This window comes from Lampris incognitus, chromosome 7 (genome assembly GCF_029633865.1).
Source record: "Lampris incognitus isolate fLamInc1 chromosome 7, fLamInc1.hap2, whole genome shotgun sequence".
In the NCBI taxonomy this organism is placed as follows: domain Eukaryota; kingdom Metazoa; phylum Chordata; class Actinopteri; order Lampriformes; family Lampridae; genus Lampris; species Lampris incognitus.
Window position 1 is genome coordinate 25,547,920 of NC_079217.1, and position 19,152 is coordinate 25,567,071.

Here is a 19,152-nt window from a genome sequence, read left to right on the forward strand (position 1 = left end):
AAACGTGCTTTGAATGACTGCAGGAGATTGAACGTAAAGCCAGCTAGCTGCTGGAGATCCAGATGTTGAGTGGAGTCACTTGCTAAGCATGCATCTCTAAATTGTTGCAGTCTTTCAAAGTGCAGAAGACGACCTGTTTCAATGTCCCTGAGAAAGACTTCCAGCTTGCTTTCAAATGCAAACACTGCTTGTTGAAGGGATGAGATTGTATTTCCAATACCTTGCATTTTCACATTGAGCTGGTTCAGATGGCCAGTTATGTCCACGAGATAGTGAAACTGCAGGAGCCAGTCAGTGTTGTCTAGCTCAGGATGCTTGACGCCTTTCATTTCAAGAAAAGTCCGGATTTCACTCAGGCAAGCTGCAAAACGGCTGAGCACCTTCCCCCTTGACAACCAACGCACGTTGCTGTGTAAAAGCAGACCGGGATAATGATTCCCAACTTCTTCTAACAGAGCTTTAAACTGGCGATCATTTAAAGCTCGGGCAACAATAAAGTTGACCACTCGAATGACCAGAGACATCACCTCGCCAAGCTCCTGGCCACACGTCTGAGCGCAAAGCGCCTCCTGGTGCAGGATGCAATGAAAACTTAGGATGGCTCTCTTTTCATGTTCACGGAGAAGCGCTACAAATCCTTTGTTCTTCCCCAACATACAGGGTGCACCATCAGTACAGACAGAAATAAGTTTATCCATCGGTAGTTTTTTTTCTTTAGCAAACTCTATGAAAGACATGAATAAATCCTCTCCTCTTGTTGTCCCTTTCATTGGCAAAACAGCCAAGCTTTCCTCACGCAGTGTGTCACCTGCAGCATACCTGGCAATGATACTGCACTGAGATAGATGGCTAACGTCTGTTGACTCATCTAACGCGAGAGAAAAGTATGTCCCGGCGTTTATGTCCTTAATTTGTGTTTCCTCGACTTGATTTGCCATCATGATGCTACGATCGTGCACAGTTCTTGCTGACAGGGGCATGTCTTTTATTCGTTTGATTATCTTGTCTTTATTTGGGAAGTCATCAAACAGTTCATTGGCCACATCAAGCATGAATGTTTTGGCATACTCGCCATCTGTGAATGACTTTCCATTCCTTACTATTGCCAAAGCCCCCACAAAGCTAGCGGAATTCCCGTCACCTTGCTTGGTCCACACACGTAGTTGCTGCTGACTCGTCTGCACTCTCCGCTGTAGCTCCTCGCATGCCCTTTTCCTGCTGTCCCCCGCTGGATATTTCGATGCAAATGAAGCATGGTGCGTATCGAAGTGCCGCTTTATATTTGACCGTTTCATCGATGCAATTTTATCATTGCATATTAGACATACCGCAGATCCTGCTCTCTCCACAAATGCAAATTCCTCTGTCCACGCAGCCTGGAATGCACGGTAATCATCGTCTTTTTTTCTTTTCGCCATCTTTTCCGTTACAAGGGTTGAAGCGGATAAACTAGTTGGCTATCTGATAAAATTGATTTCTTCACCTTTACAATGACCCGGACATGCTCGCGAGCCATTGGTTCCCGACCCGACCCACGGGTGACCCGTGACCCGTGAAATTTATCTTCAAAACTAATTTCTGTTTACTTTAAAATGACACAGTATTATTAAGAAATATCACAAGTATTTTAAAATCAGTTCCAAACTGATTTTTTTGAAAAAAAAATAATTTTCAACTCAAAATTGTCTGGGAGCCATATGCCGTCACCGGAAGAGCCATATATGGCTCGCGAGCCATAGGTTCCCGACCGCTGGCCTAGTCCTTTAGGATCAAAGATATGCTGAGGATCGCCAGTTTGCCAACAAATGCATGAGAAAATTATTAAAATGTTTGAAAATAATGTTACTCAAAGAAAGAAAGGAAGGGTTTTGGATATTTCACCCTCTAGGGTGCATAACATAATTAAAGATTCAAGGAATCTGGAGAAATTTCCGTGCGTAAAGGGCAAGGATGCAAGCTTAGCTGAATAACCATGCGCTCTGATCCCTCAGACGGCACTGCATCAAGAATCAATCATTCATCTATAAGCGATATAATCACATGGACTCAGGATTACTTTGGCAAGCCTTTTGTCAAGCACAATAGGTAGTTACATCCACAAATGCCAGTTAAAATGTCAGTGTGCCAAAAGGAAGCCTTATGTTAATCGTGTCCAGAAGTGCCGTCAACGTCTTTGGGCTTGGAAACATCTGGGATGGACCATCACACAGAGAAAAAGTTAATTGTGGTCAGACGAATCAGTATTTCAGGTCTTTTTTTTTTTTTTTGGAAGAAATTGGTGCCATGTGCTCCGGACTAAAGAAGAAAAGGTACAACTGTTACCAGCAACAAGTCCAAGAGCCAAGGTTTATCTTAGTATGGGGTTGTGTCAGTGCCCTTGGCAAAGGTAACTTCCACTTCTGTGATACAACCATTAATACTGAAAAGTACATGGAAATTTTGGAGCAGGATTAGGAACAGGATTAGGAACGATTATATTAGAGGGACTGCTCGGGTTGGACGATTTGGAGACAAAGCAAGAGAGGCAAGATTGAGATGGTTTGGACATGTGTGGAGGAGAGATGCTGGGTATATTGGGAGAAGGATGCTGAATATGGAGCTGCCAGGGAAGAGGAAAAGAGGAAGGCCAAAGAGGAGGTTTATGGATGTGGTGAGGGAGGACATGCAGGTGGCTGGTGTGACAGAGGAAGATGCAGAAGACAGGAAGAAATGGATGATCCGCTGTGGCGAACCCTAATGGGAGCAGCTGAAAGTAGTAGTAGTAGTAGACATAGAGATTTTGGAGCAATATATGCTACCTTTAAGACATCTTTACCAGGGACACCCATGCATATTTCAACAAGACAATGCACACATTACAAAGGCATGGCTGCAGAAGAAGAGGGTGCAGTGTTTAACTGGCCTGCCTGCAGTCCCAGCCTGTCCTCAATAGAGACTGTGGCACATTTTGAAATGCAAAATGCGACAACAAAGACCCTATACTGCTGCACACCTTAAAACTTGTTTGGAGGCAGAATGGGACAAAATTACACCTGATGTGCTTCATCACTTGGTGTCTTCAGGCCCTAAACATTTAAGTGTTGTGAAACGGAATGGCAACATTACAAAGTGGTAAATGCTTTACTGCCCCAACTTTTTTTGAAATGTGTTGCAAGAATCAAAATGGAAATAAGTGTTGTATTTTGAAAAAAACAATTCGATCCATGAGGTAAAACAACAAATAATGTGCTGTTGTATTGTCCATCCATCCATTCAGTGTTGTAGTACTCGAGTCCAGATTTTCAGGACTCGTGACTCGGCTTGGACTTGAGCACTGATGACTTGGACTCGAACACTGGGGACTCGAGACTCGACTCGGACTTGAGGTTTAGTGACTCGACTACAACACTGCATCCTTATCCAAACTGCTTATCCTTCTGTCAGGGTTGCAGGGATGCTGGAGCCTATCCCAGCAGTCATTGGGCAGCAAGGGAGACACCCTGGACAGGCTGCCAGGTCATCACAGGGCTGTTGTATTGTTTTCAATGTAATACAGGTCAAAGGTAATTTAAAAATCACTGTTTTCTTTTTAATTTAACATACCATCCCAGTACTACTACTGCTACTTTCGGTTGTTCCCGTTAGGGGTCACCACAGCCGATCATCCGTTTCCATTTCTTCCTGTCTTCTGCATCTTCCTCTGTGACACCAGCCACCTGCATGTCTTCCCTCACCACATCCATAAACCTCCTCTTTGGCCTTCCTCTTTTCCTCTTCCCTGGCAGCTCCATATTTGGCATCCTTCTCCCAATATACCCAGCATCTCCCCTCCACACATGCCCAAACCATCTCAATCTTGCCTCTCTTGCTTTGTCTCCAAACTGTCCAACTTGAGCGATCCCTCTAATATAATTGTTCCTAATCCTGTCCTTCTTCGTTACTCCCAGTGAAAATCTGAGCATCTTCAGCTCTACCACCTCCAGCTCCACCTCCTGTCTTTTCATCAGTGCCACCATATCCAAACCATATAACATAGCTGGTCTCACAACCATCTTGTAAACCTTCCCTTTAACTCTTGCTGGTACCCTTCTGTCACAAATCACTCCTGACACTCTTCTCCACCAACTCCACCCTGCCTGCACTCTCTTCTTCACCTTTCTCCTGCACTCCCCGTTACTTTGGACAGTTGACCCCCAAGTATTTAAACTCATATGCCTTCGTCACCTCCCAACTTTTTCTAATTAGGGGTTGTACTTGTAACAAATAATAAAAGATTCCTGGATACACGGAGTTGTTACAGATTGGAGTTAAAAGTACTTGCAAATGATAATTTAAAGGCTAAGTTAGTGTGTTACTTTCTCTTTCTGTCACACACTATGGTTAGCCAGATCAGGCACCAGCCTCAAGTTTATTCTTATGAAGTGGTGTTGAAGACACTATACCAGTATCCTCCACCTTTAGCAGTTTGCATAGTGCTCAAATTTAAATCTGCCAAGAGGGTCGGTAATGTTTTGTTTTTGTTTTTTCCAAAAGAGAAATCTGTTGTTTGTTTAGTCAAGTTCAGAGCTCACTTTTTTTTGGTGTTTATTCGTTGTTTGAGCAGGTGTCTTTAACTTCCTTTAATCATTATCTATTTTAGAGCAACACCCAAGGCCTGGCTGTCATTACACATTTTTGTTGTTTGTGCGTGCATGGGTCAGTATTTCTATATGTAGTGTATGTGCCAGTGTGAATTGGGATAGTGGGAGTTAGGGAGGCAGAAGGGAGTCTAGCACTGTCCAAACAAACAGAGCTGAATCCTACTGCTTCTGTCTGTGTTTTTCTAGTGCAGATGATGTCATTGTTATTACACTATTTGTTTTTACAAGTCGCAAGGATTATTATCTATGCAGCAACCAAACCGCTAAGAAATCCCCCACTGGTTGGTGACTGGAATTTTTCAGGTCAGATAAACCATCAACTCCAGGTATGGTTGAAGCTTAGGCTCTATACACCTTGTGGTCAGACATGTGTTTTGTTTTCATTGTTGCCTGTTTTTTTATACACAGTTCTCTATGGCACACCAGTGATTATGTCAATTTGTTGTTATATTTCATCAGAAACTGTTGTGGAGAAACAGGCCTTGGTATCCTTGCGTTGCCCTCCTGGCTTATATTCAAGAGCATAGTCAGAGTGGAGGAGTTGGAGAATTATTGACCATGGCAATTACACACACACACACACACACACACCCACACACAGAAGTGGGGGAGGAGGAGGTATTTGTGTCTACAGTGTGGTATTGAGTATTTTCCAGAGAAGTGGAGTTGGTGGAGTTACCCAGCTCCTCTGTAATTACCCAGGGAGCCCTGGGGCAATCCATGTGTGTCTGACAGGAATGCTTCCCCCCATTTTTTTTTCTTCATTCTGCCTACCCATCATACACGCACACATATACACACATACATGCAACCAGTCGTGTATATAAACGCACGATGCCCCAGCATAGCGCCATGTGTCTACAGTCTGGGAGGTCCTGGAGTCATGGCTGCTTGTGTCTCCGCTCTGGAGGGAAAAATTGCTGTCTTCTTTGCTCATCTGCCCATAGCTTTTCCTCCTCCTTCTTCTCCCCTACATATGTCACTGCTCACTGTGACATATTTATGTCTCTCATGATGTACTCTTTCATTTGGATTTTGTTCTGTTTTAGATCCTAAGTACTCAGTTATTATCACCGTATAGGAAGATCGGTGCCTGTAGCTGGTACTGCAGTCTGTCTGTTTTCCTGTTCAGTCAATGTCCACGTAGCACGGAGCTGCTCGAGAAAAATGAGCAGTGTCACTGAGGCTAATATGACATTTAGTCACATAAGTCAATGTCTGAAGGTAATCTCTTTTCCAGAGGTTAAACGGTATCCCATGGCTGTCTTGTGTGTGTTATATCCATCTGTGTGTGCCGCCACACACACATTAAGCAGCTCTCAGATTAAGAAACCAGTGATCACACAGAGCAGTTTAGAAACAACAAAAGAGTGTGAAGACCTCTGAGGCAGATTGTATCTCTTTCTTGCTAGTGTGTGTATTTGTGCGTGCTGGAAGTGGGATAAAAAAAAGACCTTTAGAGGAAACAAAAGGTTTGCTCTGGCCTGTTTATCAGATTTGTCCATGAGTTCCTCCTGCCTAGGGAGTGAGAGCCTGGAAGCTACTACTCTCCTGCAGCCCGTCTGCTTCAGACGGGCGTGTGAAAAGCGGAGGAGGGGTACTAAGGACTGTGTGTCTTGAAAGCAAAGCCAAGAGGATGTCATGGTAAGGGGGATCAGATGAATAGGAATACAGGTCTGTGGCCCTGCTCGCCCCACTGCTGGATCTTCCCATCATGCTTTGCATGCTGTCTCACAGAGCTCTTTATGTCCGTGGAAGCCCTGCCAGGAGCTCTCGTATATTTGCCAACACGAACAAGTTTTCTTTTGGTGAATTTTCCACCTTCTTCATTTTTCGACAGTGCAAAATGATTCCCAGTTTTGTAGGGCATGTAAACGACTCTGTGATGATTATGTCAAGCAACAGTCACAAAGGTGGAATTTGGCAGTATAAAATAAACGGAACTGAAATGATCAACACTGCACAGACCCACAGACAGTTATAATTGTCAACAAACTGTCAGATGAGGTACTTTTGGTACAAGGAACATAAACACTATTTGTCATTTGGTGTATGGCTGTTCTATTAACTCCTTACACTGAGTGTCTGGAGAAGTGCTACATAAAGTGCACAACCAACACAAGTTCACTGCAATCCCCATCAGCTATAGCACATAAGTTCTGCTATTATAACCCCATTTTATGCTACACTTCAGGGACCTCTTAATATCGCGTCTTCTCATCTCGTTAAACTATTTTTACCTTGCTGCAGGATGTGAAGATATTCCGAGCACTGATCCTGGGAGAGCTGGAGAGAGGACAGAGTCAGTACCAGGCCCTCTGCTTCATCACCCGCCTCAACCACAATGAGATCATCCCCAGCGAGTCCATGGCCCGACTCAGACAGGTGAGCAACAACAGCTGGATGGGAACTAATTGGAATGTAGCAACAGACTGTGTCTTTTACAAGTTACATGACGGCTGATTGTTTTCTTTACTTTTCAGGGTCTGTGTGCAAGACTTTAATTTTCCTAAAGCAAAATCAGGATTATCACTCATCCTGGAAATTTATAGACTGGTTTTCCAGTCATGGAAAATGCCTGGAAAATTATTAAATTGATCAAATGTATTAGAAATATTATTGAGGTCATGGAAGCTGGTAGTTAGGTTATAAAATCTTATTTTTAGCATAATTTCTAGCCAACATAACATGTTTGAGATATATTGTTGGCTGCTGAGATTGCGCATCAGTACCTGAAGTTTTGGTGGGGTACATTCAGTCACTGGCTAAACATTACACAGTCCATTTGGAGACTGTTGAGACTTCGAGTGATAGCAAAAGTCATGGAAAATGTCCTGAAAACTCCTGGAAAATGATTTCCCAAATGAAAAAGTGGGAAGCAGGGATGACCAAATGGTACTGATTGAAACAAAGGAAACCACCAATTAACAACCCCCCCTACCCACCCACACAAACATACATTCTCTCCCCACATGTCTGCATTCAAAAACACCGGAGCTGGGCCGACTGAGTTTGTTTTATTGTTGTTTGACGGCCCTCCCCGCAGAGACTCTGCTGCCACTCACAATGCCCAGGACACTATGCAGCAATCACAGCGACACACACAGGTACTTACCATGGGTGCTCAAAAATGGCAGATCTTGGCAAATCGTGCCACATTTCTATTACATTTGTACAATTTTTATCTTGGTTTGTTGTTGTTGTGGTTGTTGTTGTTGTCGTTTTGGTTTATGTGGTAGTGATTGTTTGTCGTTTTTGGGATTGCACAGAGCATCTTTGATAGATCAGACTGTGTATGCTACCCTGCAGGTTGTCTTGATGCATGCTCAATAATCCAGGTAAGAAAATCAAAGAAGGTCAAATCAGTTCATCTGGATACAACGTTTATTGACAGGTACGTTTCATCACTCATCTAAGTGACATCTTCAGTCTAAACTGAACTTTAGACTGAAGAGGTAATTTAGATGAGTGATGAAACGTATCTGTCAATAAACGTTGTGTCTAGATGAACTGATTCAGCTTTCTTTGATACCCTGCAGGTTTGTTAAGACAGGAGCTGCAATGAGAAGGGACCAGAGGACATGTACTCTGATTTGACCAGATAGGAGGGTTCCTACACACCCATGTCAGTTGGAGTGTGTTGTTTTTGAGATACATTAACTTAAGGGTTGGACTCGATCCTTTTTGTAGGAATGGGGAATAAAAGGACAGTGCTAAGCACCTGTGGGACAAAGTTATTGTTGGGTTTGGAGGGGGAGAGGATAGCTTGGTGAGATGGCAGTGGTTGGCACAAATTATTTTCATACTGTATAACAGGCATGGGCGCAAGTCCATGAGTATTGGGATGGCATCCTGCACTTTACCTGTGCCACCATCCATAGGATTAGTGGTTGTGTCAGGAAGGGGATCGGATGTAAAACTTTGCCAAATCATTATGCGGACTGACAAGACCGCCATCGGTGTTGTGCCCTCACAGGGTACCAATGGAAACTATGAAATCCGCTTTGGCGACCCCTGGGAAATGGGGAACAAGCCGAAAGAAGAAGAAGATAATAAATGATGATTAATTGCCACTCCTTGCAACTCAAGGTATAACTGGCAACGTAAATGTTTTGCTATCGACATCGTGACCATTAACACTTGTTGATTTCGTTGTGTGCTCAGAAAAACCCACAGGCCATTCGCCTGGCAGAGGAGAGGAGAGGACTGGAGCAGCTGACCATGAGCGTGGCAGTTAATCTGAGCCGGGCCTGGCCTCTCAGCTCCCACATTCACAAAATGTGCAATGAGGCCCGTGAGGCCATCTACACCAGGGAGGCCGACGTCAAACACTGGCTTAGCAAAGGTCAGGCACTAACTTACTTTGCTGGTTTTGGAGCCAAAATGGTGTCTCTCCTACCACTTGGGAAGTTTTAATTGCAACTCTTTCTCTCCCTCGCTTTCTCTCTCTCTCTCCCTCATCTTTTTCTCTCTCTCTCTCTCTCTCTCTCTCTCTCTCTCTCTCTCTCTCACACACACACACAAGCATGCACATTTTCATACCATCCCTCTCAATCTCCCTTACACCTTAATTTAGTGATGTGACTTCCAACATTATCTCTGGGTCTTTACATTAGGACCATGGTTTCTTTCTGAAGCCATAACCCATTCTTCTCCCTCTGTGGATAAGAATAAAATCTGTTACTCTGGTCATTTTGCAGTCTCTCTGACCCCCCCCCACACACACACACACATACACACACAAAACCTCCTTCAATCTCTCAACATTCACAGGATATCTATTTTTCCTTTTTTTATTTTTTGTACTGAGATATAAAACAAATTAAGTCAAACTGAAACCTTTAATATTTTAAAACTAGACGATGTGCACTGATATGCAGAGTTTAAGGCAAACGTTTAACACCAATTCCTCGAAGAACATGTTGCATGCTTTCACTCTGCTCAATGTTCCCTAAATTATGAATGCAAATGAAATTATAGTCCATAAATTAGTTGTTTTCTAAGGGCTGTTTCGCAAATGGATCCAGTATCTTAATTGTGGTTAAGTCCAAATTATCCAGGGTGAAGAGAATCTCTATGACAGCACTATTGTGGGATGACAGCACTGTTGGAGAGGGAACAATGTTGATGGTCATGGTTCAGCAAGCATTCTGCCCCGCTATCTATGGAGTAAATCACATCCTTTGCATAACAAAGTCCTCTTTTTACGACATCATCTCCCCTCTCAGGCATTTTGTTTGCACTCTTCCCGGTCCTGTACAGTATATAATTGTCGAGGGAAATTCGAGGGACAATCTTCCCATGTTTGATTTGCACTTCTCTTGAAGCCTCTCACCTCTCTTTGTGTTTTGTCACAACAAGCCTTGATTTCTATGTTATGCCTGTGTTGTAGGAGTGGAGGGCTCCATATTTGAGATCCTGCCCCATGCTGTGGAGGTGCCCAGCTTGCAGGCCTGTCGTTCTGCAAAGGACTTGTGGCAGCCTTGCCTCTGCGTTTACAGCCTGCGTCTGGAGTGGTACCCCTGCCTTCTTAAGTACTGTCGCAGCCGGGACACGACCGGGAAAGGCACCCCCTACAAATGTGGCATAAAGAGCTGCAGCAAAGGCTACCAGTTCACTTACTACGTTCCCCAAAAACAACTCTGTCTATGGGACGAAGAGACCTAACCGTTCCTCTGGATGGTGAAAAGGAGAGAACCTGGCCACCTCCCATCCCTCTTCCAGCCAGCGGTGCCTCTTCACCTTTGTATTTCAAAGCTGATATGGTGATATTGGATCTTATTTTCCAAGATGTGAACCAACATGTCTCGCATGGGTGAGCAGTGAGGTAAAGGAACTCCAGACTCAAATTTATTCAGGTTCCTTAATGAGACCAAAACATTTTTGGATGCAAAGCTACAGTGCGTTCTCAGACAACCCCCTGACTTAAAAGCTAAATTAAATTAGTCAGTTTCATTTCTTATGCGACTTGCCGGGAAGCTGTTGAACTGTTGTGCCTTTTTGGGAGAAGTTATTGAAGCAAATAATAGATGTCAACAACTACAACCTCTTTGTTACTGAATGCACAAACCTGGAAAGTGCATAGTCTCTTACATTTCTGGCCAGTTAGACACCAGCAGGGAAGCAACTACATGCTGTGTAGAATAAGCTGTTATGGGAAAAGAATTCCAAAATTAGCGAAGGAAATTTTGGACAGAGAATCTATCTGTGCATAAATGACATTGATAGTATACCTTAAGCCAGCTAAAGTTCTGTTAATAACAACACAGAGCAGCTAACAAGGGTAATTTTTCTCTGAAGCTGGCTTTATTTATTTTATTTTATTTTGTTTTTGTTTTTTTGCAAAGTGAGATTATGGAGGAGCATTTTTGTACCTTTTTTTTAACTATAACCTCATGAGATTTTGTTGGGGTTTTTTTTTCTTTGGTTTCGCATCACACAAGTTCAAGTAATACTATGCCCAACCTACTTTTTCTGTTTAAAACCAAGCCTATTCATGCTACATAGTGACCCGTGAAACACACCAAATCCCTATTCATTGAGAAGGTGTGATTTACCAAATAAGTTTATTATCCTGTTTAAGAGAGACCAATGTCAGACTAACCCCACTCTGTCACCAATGCCAAGCTCACTTTCTCCCATTCTTTTTGAAAGCTTCATGTAAACCAAAGTCAGCATTCTCCAAGGAAATTTAGTCAAAAGGAAGGTGTAAAGTTGTGGTTGCTCAAAGTAAGTTAAATTTTTGCCATGTCACATTACATACTGCAGAGGTTCCTACTTCATTATCTGTACTGCCATCTTCTGGCCATGCAAAGCTGAATTGTGTTTTCTGCTAAAAAAAAAAAAAAGACTTGTTTCGTGATCCTGTTTTGTAATTTTTGCTGATTTCAGCAAGTTATTTCTTTTCATCGTTTACGCACCTCACATCCATTGTCTCTAACATTGTGTCATTCAAGGAGCACTTCTTGAACATGTGGGACCAAATGGGATTTCAAATTACATTTGCATAGCTCTGTGGAGTAATTTTAGTACGATTTTTTTTCAAATATTGGTTGACCTCCCCTCATTTCACTCTGATTACAGTGTTTATTTTGTTTCTTGCGTGTTGGTTTTGTTTCCTCCTAACTGAAAAAACCAAATGTGTGAAACCTTTCAGTTTGTGCAGTTTGGGGTGATCAAGTGCCTTAACATTTCCACTATTATGTTTGCTGTTGTAATTTTAAATTCAATTGTCATAAGTATTTTTCTATGAAAGAGTCGTTTTGTTTTTGGTTTTTTTTTGTATGTGTAATAAACAGTTCCCCTAGTGAGAAAATGCAGCAGTTGAGCCCTTGTACTATTCAGGACTCGTGTTTTACGATATTTGTTCAATAAAAGTCTTTCTTTGCACAGTAGTATCCTTTCAGTCGCCACATCGTGTTTTAGAATAGAACATTCACTCTGTCTCACTCTTGTCATAGCTATTTCGAATGTCAAATCTGCGTCCAGCTGTAAGCTTTCAGATAGCCTAGCATCTCTTATGCCAACTACAGTTCAGACCCTTATTAACAGTTCTCTGCCCTGTGATGGCCTGGCGGCCTGTCCAGGGTGTCTCCCGCCTGCCGCCCAGTGACTGCTGGGATAGGCTCCAGCATCCCCGCGACCCTGAGAGCAGGATAAGAGGTTCGGATAATGGATGGATGGGTGTTTTTGAGGCCTTTGAACGACTCCGGCACAACCTCCTTCCATTTTGTTCCCCCAGCGACACCCACGGCGCTGGGCCGTGTCCTGCAAACATGTATGTGTAATGCGCGTCAGTGACCACAAGGCGTCGCCACGGCTCAATAACACTCCGCGGAAGAGCTCTTGGACGGTGATGCCAAGGAAACGGGCAGGCTGAGTAGGTATACAGTTAGCGAAGCATGTTAGCCAGCGTTCACACGCCACTGTTCATTATAATGGCATATTAGCACAGCGGCGAGCATCCCCAATCAACAACTTTTGACTGGGATGCAGTATTTATTTTATACCTGCCGTGTTTGGCGTACAGGGGGTAGGGGGAGGGGTACTATGCGATGCTGAGGCTGTTGTTGATAATATGATGATACTTATTAATAAGGGGGCAAATAAAATTGGTGCTCTTGCCACAGGCGTGCCTCTACGAGATTCAAAGTGGCGGTGGGCTGAAGAAGCCTCCGAGGCTCTGTTTTAATGAGAAACCACGTTTTTTGCCCTCAGGTACGCTAATTGTTTCTTATTCTAATTTCGCTAGTCAGTATGCGGTATTGTTCAGCGCTTTTGGGTAGTGTGTTTTGTTAGCCTTGTAGCTCGCATCTAGCTAGCCATCCATCCGTCCATGCTAACTATACTTAGCACAAAAAGTAAGGAAATTTGTGTTTGGTAGATTATTTCTTTGTTGTAATAATGCTTCTTGGCAGTAAATCTTATACCGTTGGAAAGCCTGTTTAGTTCCCTTTTAAATGGTGCCACATTTGTAAGGAACATGCATTTGTGGGATGAGCAGCAGAGCTGAGTATGTGGGTTGCGCCCATGAAAAATTTGCCCAATCTTCTCTGCCAATGCCAAACAGCGTATGTTGCTGTTGCTACTGACTCTTGTTTTGAGCTTCTGGTACCCCAGGGGCTGACAGTCAGGTGGCTGATATAAGATTTATTGCCAAGAAGCATTGTTACAACAACGAAATAATCTACCAAACACACATTTCCTTACTTTTTGTGCTAAGTTTAGTTGGTCACAATAGCATCCTTACTTGATACTAACCATGGAACATGCCGAACACGAGTGGGTTTCACGAAAGCATTTCTAACAGTCACTGGATCTATTTTAAGTTTGCCTGGAATCAAGGGAGTTACCCAGCCTGTTATTGTTTTTGTTGATCAGATCAACTTCGATTCGACACTGGAAGTTTGCCTGAAATCGCTATCGTCTCGTGGGAACTGTCCGCGGCCCCGGACACAATAACCTCTGAGCTGGTTTTGAAATTCCTTGAGGTCCACAAGCATGAAATCCCACTTACCAGTGGGTGTATAGGCCTGTCCATCTGTATGGTCTCATCTCATAGTACAAAGGTCACAAGACCAGATGAGACGTCCCCATCACCCCACCAAGATGCTCAGCCAGCCAACTGTAGAGCTATTATAGTTCAGGCAAAGGCTAATTGTTGTCCACTTACAAAGGATTCAAAGGATCAACAGAGATTCTCCGGATGGTGTATCTGTTTTTCACAAATTGCCACGCTCTTGTACGGAGCAGTGCGCCTTCCCGTGTTTTATTTTTTTCTGTTTCAGTGTCAGTTATAGCTGGAATGCCTGATGACAACTGATTAGAATATTTGCTTACAAAAGAGAAGGGCAGTACTAGCTGGCTCCATCAACTGTTTGCTGGTTTGTACATCTTTAGCTGAGGAATGGCATTGCTTGCTGCTGCTGCACTCCTGTGCCTCTCCGGTTGGGTTTCTCTCTACATCATCCTGTGTAACGTCAGTGGATCCCGGGGATACGAATGGAACTGTCGCCTGGTCACCCTGCTGCATGGAATCCTTGCAGTTTGTATCACAGCTTACATAGGTTATGTGGATGGACCCTGGCCGTTTACACATCCAGGTAAGGTGCTTACCCACTGTTAATTGAACTCTTGTGTAAAAGATAGGGCACATAATCTGCAGAAAGCATATCCTTTAGCAGACTTGTTCTGTTTAGAGAGCCATAGATATTGTCAACCTGTAAAAGTCAAATTTTCACAATAGTTAAAAAATGAATGGGGAGATCTTTACAAAAGGTATGCATTTAAAGTGTGGTCCTTGGCCTTAATTCTGTGTACGTTAATTCACTGCAGTAATTGCAGAATTAAAACACTATGCTTTATGCTTCTTAAAGTGCATATTATGTGGTGCCTTATTATTGAAAAGCCCCTAGTAGGTAGGTTTATGACCTGTTAAAACTATTTATGTCCATCAGAATTAGATTTCAGAAAATGTTCTAAAAGTTGAACAAGCATCCTATCTTGTAGTGCTCCTAATGTTTCAACCTTCAAACCAATGTAAAGTTACAATGTCAATTAGAACTTCCATACAAGAAACTGTCTCTATACAGGGGCTACAAAAGATTATGCTCTTGTTATAGTAATAACTTGCAATATGCTCATTGCTGTTCATTTGCTTGTGTATTTGACAGGTCATTAACAAAAACTGCGTTCCTCCTTATTGTCCACAGGCACTAAGAACACGCCCTTGCAGATCAGCGCCATGATGTTGAGCTTGGGCTACTTTATGTTTGATATGGGCTGGTGTGTGTACTTCAATACAGAAGGACCCGTTATGCTAGCCCACCACACCATGAGCATCCTGGGAATCCTGTTAACCCTGTGGCTGGGGGAGTCTGGCATAGAGTCCTGTGCTGTTCTCTTTGGTAGTGAAATCACCAACCCCCTCCTGCAGGCACGCTGGTTCCTCAAACAGACCGGACATTATGAGACACTACTGGGTGATGTTGTGGACGTCCTGTTCGTGCTGCTGTTTGTGTTCATGCGGGTCTTTGTGGGAGGAACAATGTTGTACTGTGAGTTGATCTCCCCAAGGCCGAGGTTCTATATCAAGTGCGGCGGAGTGGCTATGTATACTCTTTCCTGGGTATTTATGGTGGACATTGGTCGATTTGCCATCCGGAAGGGAAAAAGCAGGTACAGATTTTGGAAAGACCAGCACAAGGAGGAGTCACTTGTTCTCAATGGCCATGAAGGGAAGATGGACTGAAGGGCAGATTTCCTTTTCTACACCATCTTACTTTTTTAAGGAAGCTAATGTACATTATGTATGAGTGCCTCATTTTGGACTTAGATGTTTTAAAGAAATCCATTTTGTGTACATAAGATTATGCTGATCAAGGGAGTGGTCAAGTCATTTTCTTATGATCAAGAAATGCCCTTGGATATCTGTCTAAACAAATGGTGTATTTGAATAACTAAGCTTTTAAAGAAAATGCTTTGGGGGGTGTTTTGTAACAGCACAGTAACATGAATCGTTTCAATTCTTTAGCTGTTGGCTGGCCTGGCTATTTGCCTGAAATTTCTACCAGCGTTGCTTGAATTTTACCTTCTTTTTTTCTCTTTTTCTTTTTTAGCTAAAAGAAACGTCAGTGATTTTTGTTACCCCTAATATACATGCTTAGTTTTTTTTTCCTTTGGTAACTGTGAATCAGGCTACTGTATCAGAAAAGGCCTGTTGGTCAAGGTAGCTTTCTCCATCACTGCTGGTAGAAAAACTTTTAAACTGGATTACTTTATGAGAGACCATTCAGTAACATTGGCATAATTATGATTTTGATCAATCAGTCATCTTGTAAGAACAAGGAGTTTGTGCTGTGTTATTTCAAAGCACGGTGCGCGTGCACACACCCTCACACACTAACATGTACAATGTGTTCTCAAGTAAAACAGTGACACACGTGACACACAACAGTGCTGATAGGGAGAGTTTATCTCATTTCATAAATGTACCTTGAATAGCAATCTTAAGGCTGTGAATTCTTATTTATATTAGGGCCAAAAGAATAGACAGATAATTCGACTTTCTCACGACAAAACGTATTGGTGAGTGACCACTAAGGTTAAGCTTGCTTAAAATGGAAACCAATTTTATGTACAACACATGACTGGATATCTCTTTCAGACTTTTTTGCTGTGTACTGTAACCCAATTCTACATTTTGTCCTCCAAGAAGAACATTGCTATTAGACAAAAGACAGATTTGATGCCCTTAACACTTGGGGAAATTTTCTTAGTCGCATTATAGAAGATCTATCATTTTAGTTCAGGGACATAGGTCTATTGTCCTATCCTAAGTGATGTCACCTAGACCATTCTAAGTGGGCAAAGATATGAATGATATACTTAGAGGTATAATATGCAAATTAACTTCAAAGGGGCACTTTGCGAAACCATCCCTTCAAGCTTTGGCCTGCCATAACGATCTCTCAGTACTCTGAAACTACATTGGTAAATGCACTGCATTTATATAGCGCTTTTCTAGTGTACCGACCACTCAAAGTGCTTTATGGTGTATGCCTCACATTCACCCAGTCACACACACATTCATACGCTGATGGTAGAGGCTGCCATGCAAGGTGCTGATCTGCTCATCAGGAGCAGTTAGGGGTTCGGTGTCTTACTCAAAGACACTTCGACACGCTCTCTGGAGGAGATGGGAATCGAACCAGTGACCTTCCAATTACTAGATGACCTGCTCTCCCTCCTGAGCCATGCTGCCCATTGAGTCCTTCTGCGCCTTTACGGCCCTTGTTACTCTTCTGAGTTTACCAGTCTATTTCTGTTAAGGCTCGTCTGTACAGAGATTCTATTTTGTTTCATGGTCATTTTTATTATGTTATTGCATATATAAAACTCATGATGTTAGTGTGTAAAAAGCCTTGCACAAAAAAACACAAAAAAAAGATATGCATCCTCTTGCGTTTAGCCTTGAAAACAGTGTGGCCAGTGTAGATTTTTAACACACATCAGTCAAAATTTGAAGGAGTTTGATTGCAAAATACATTTTTTGCGACAGCTGGTTATTTATTCATTATGATAGTCATGAACACAAAGTCAAGAAACATGAGCATAGCACCCACTTCATGATGGCTCAGTTGTGATTGCAGAGTAGTTTTTTTCCCCCTGACACTTCTGTTGTAAAGATATTTCCCAAAGTGTAAATATAATCTTGAAAATCTCAGAGATGTTGAGTGATCTGAGTCCTCCATCCCCATGTCAGGATGTAAGCCAGTTGTCTTACTGCTTGGGGCGTTGCTGTGAAAGACTACATTCCATTCCACAAATACATTGTACTATGGCTAACGACATCTCATAGTCATTGTGTTCATATTCATTTTAAGATGCCTAGTCTTAGTGATGCTCAAATTCCATCCCAGGAAACTGATCAAACACAGATACAGATTCACCAGAACTCAAATTTCCTTTCTTTCGATGTCATTTTCCTTTCATTCCCCATTTTGATGGTATATATTGTATATGTTGCTGCAAACATGTTACCACAGTTACTAGAAATATCTTACCATTATAAACTTTTCTTCTTCGATTCATTTGATTCTTGACGCTACAATCCTGATGATTTACATGCAAACAAATGTGTGTTGATAGCCGATCCACAAATATCCACATGCTTTTTTAAATGTTCATTTTAATGGTCCTTGTTAGATAGGACTTTAGGAGTGCTACGGCATGGTGCACAGTGTTTTATGTCTTCACCATTTGCAGCCCACTGTAAAAGAATAAGGCCAATAGTGGCTAGTTTGAAGAAGCCCAGTTGTTGTGGCTAACAGGCAGATATGGCAGACCAACTCTGATGAGGACCTTTATCAACAAATACTACAGCCTCATCACACAAAAATAGCTATCTTCAGGATTGTAGCGTTGAATATAAGGTCAATTTATCTAGGTGCTAATTTATGGAATAATTTAAGCATTGCCACTGTGAAAAAGTAGTTTGTGCCTTAGTGATCTGAATGTACCGTTCTTCTAACAGTGTTTAGGATTTATTAGGTCTTGTGCTGTGCTGAAATTTCCCCAAACACACGTGTAGGTGTAATAAAGAACTCTTCTGGGTTTGTTTGGGTTTAATAGCTTGATATGCATCTTCGAGTGAATTGAAATTATTATAGTATTATGTCGAGATCAATTAGCTTGTTCTTTAATGCCTTTAATGCATTTTATGTGATGAAAACTCAACCAAATATTAGATACTGAAACAGTGTTTGCATGTTGTATAGCCTCACAGCTGTAGAGCTGCAGTGGTTGAAGTTGCTTATTCAGCCCACATGGTGGCGTCACAATATGAACGGTAAACTCAGAAATTACTAAAAATCATTTTTCAATTTTAAATTGGACCCAATATGCCCCCCCCCAGTGTGATAATGAAGATATAATTCTACACAAGCAAAAATTATTGCACAAAGTTGGGTTTTCAACATTTAAAAGACATTTCAGGAAATTCAGCTGTGCTATTGATGTTAAAACAATGGAGATCAGAAAGGTTTTAATGAAATCAGGTATGTTTTTTTTTGTTTTCTCAGCAAGAAAAAAAAGGTATTGTACCCCCATCCTCACAACCAAAAACTATACAGAAGGGGGTACAACGTTGCTAGATTTTTTTATCCCAATATAGAACTTATATTATTGTGAAATTATGACATCGTGATCCAAGGAGTGTTTTACTTACAATATCACGGGCGAATAATACAAATTAATTTCCTACATAATATAAAAACTTTCCCTGAAATGACAAAGTTCAAGGAATACATAAAGCTTGCAATACATTGTGAAAGACGGTGTCCATTAAAATACATGAATACAAACCATCATCCAGGCTGTGCACTGAAGAAGAAAAAACTAAGAGTACGAGTGGGTAATGACAATAAAGACAACGCATTATTTGTTGGTGTGATGAGACTTTTCCAGGTCCTTGCTGTCTAAACCCACCAGTTAATATTGGTTTTTATTTCTGTGCTAATGAACTGGTTGACAC

At 42.1% G+C, this 19,152-nt stretch overlaps 2 protein-coding genes across 3 annotated transcripts in view; both read left to right on the forward strand.

Annotated features, from left to right (window-relative positions):
* Positions 1-12,002, forward strand: part of oafa (OAF homolog a (Drosophila)) — a 38,304-nt gene extending 26,302 nt beyond the window's left edge. Inside the window, exons 2-4 of the mRNA XM_056283880.1 lie at positions 6,870-7,004; positions 8,784-8,964; positions 10,012-12,002. Coding sequence (XP_056139855.1) covers positions 6,870-7,004; positions 8,784-8,964; positions 10,012-10,286 — 591 coding nt within the window. The 3' untranslated portion in view covers positions 10,287-12,002. The remainder of the gene's footprint in view (positions 1-6,869; positions 7,005-8,783; positions 8,965-10,011) is intronic.
* Positions 12,003-12,698: 696 nt separating this feature from the next.
* On the forward strand, positions 12,699-18,346 carry tlcd5a (TLC domain containing 5a). 2 transcript variants are annotated; one of them, XM_056283573.1, is made up of 3 exons: positions 12,699-12,836; positions 14,019-14,221; positions 14,831-18,346. In XM_056283573.1, the coding sequence occupies exons 2-3, from the start codon at positions 14,026-14,028 to the stop codon at positions 15,367-15,369; spliced, it is 735 nt and encodes a 244-aa protein (XP_056139548.1). In that variant the 5' UTR covers positions 12,699-12,836; positions 14,019-14,025; the 3' UTR covers positions 15,370-18,346. The 2 variants fall into 2 exon arrangements, with proteins under 2 accessions (XP_056139548.1, XP_056139547.1); XM_056283572.1 differs by lacking the exon at positions 12,699-12,836 and having other exon boundaries at positions 13,731-14,221.
* Positions 18,347-19,152: the final 806 nt, after the last annotated feature.

Bases quoted from the DNA above. Each gene is read 5' to 3' on its own strand.
- tlcd5a (XM_056283573.1), top strand. From the start codon at position 14,026: ATGGCATTGCTTGCTGCTGCTGCACTCCTGTGCCTCTCCGGTTGGGTT. The intron at 14,222-14,830 runs GTAAGGTGCTTA...TATTGTCCACAG, and splicing joins CTGGCCGTTTACACATCCAG to GCACTAAGAACACGCCCTTG.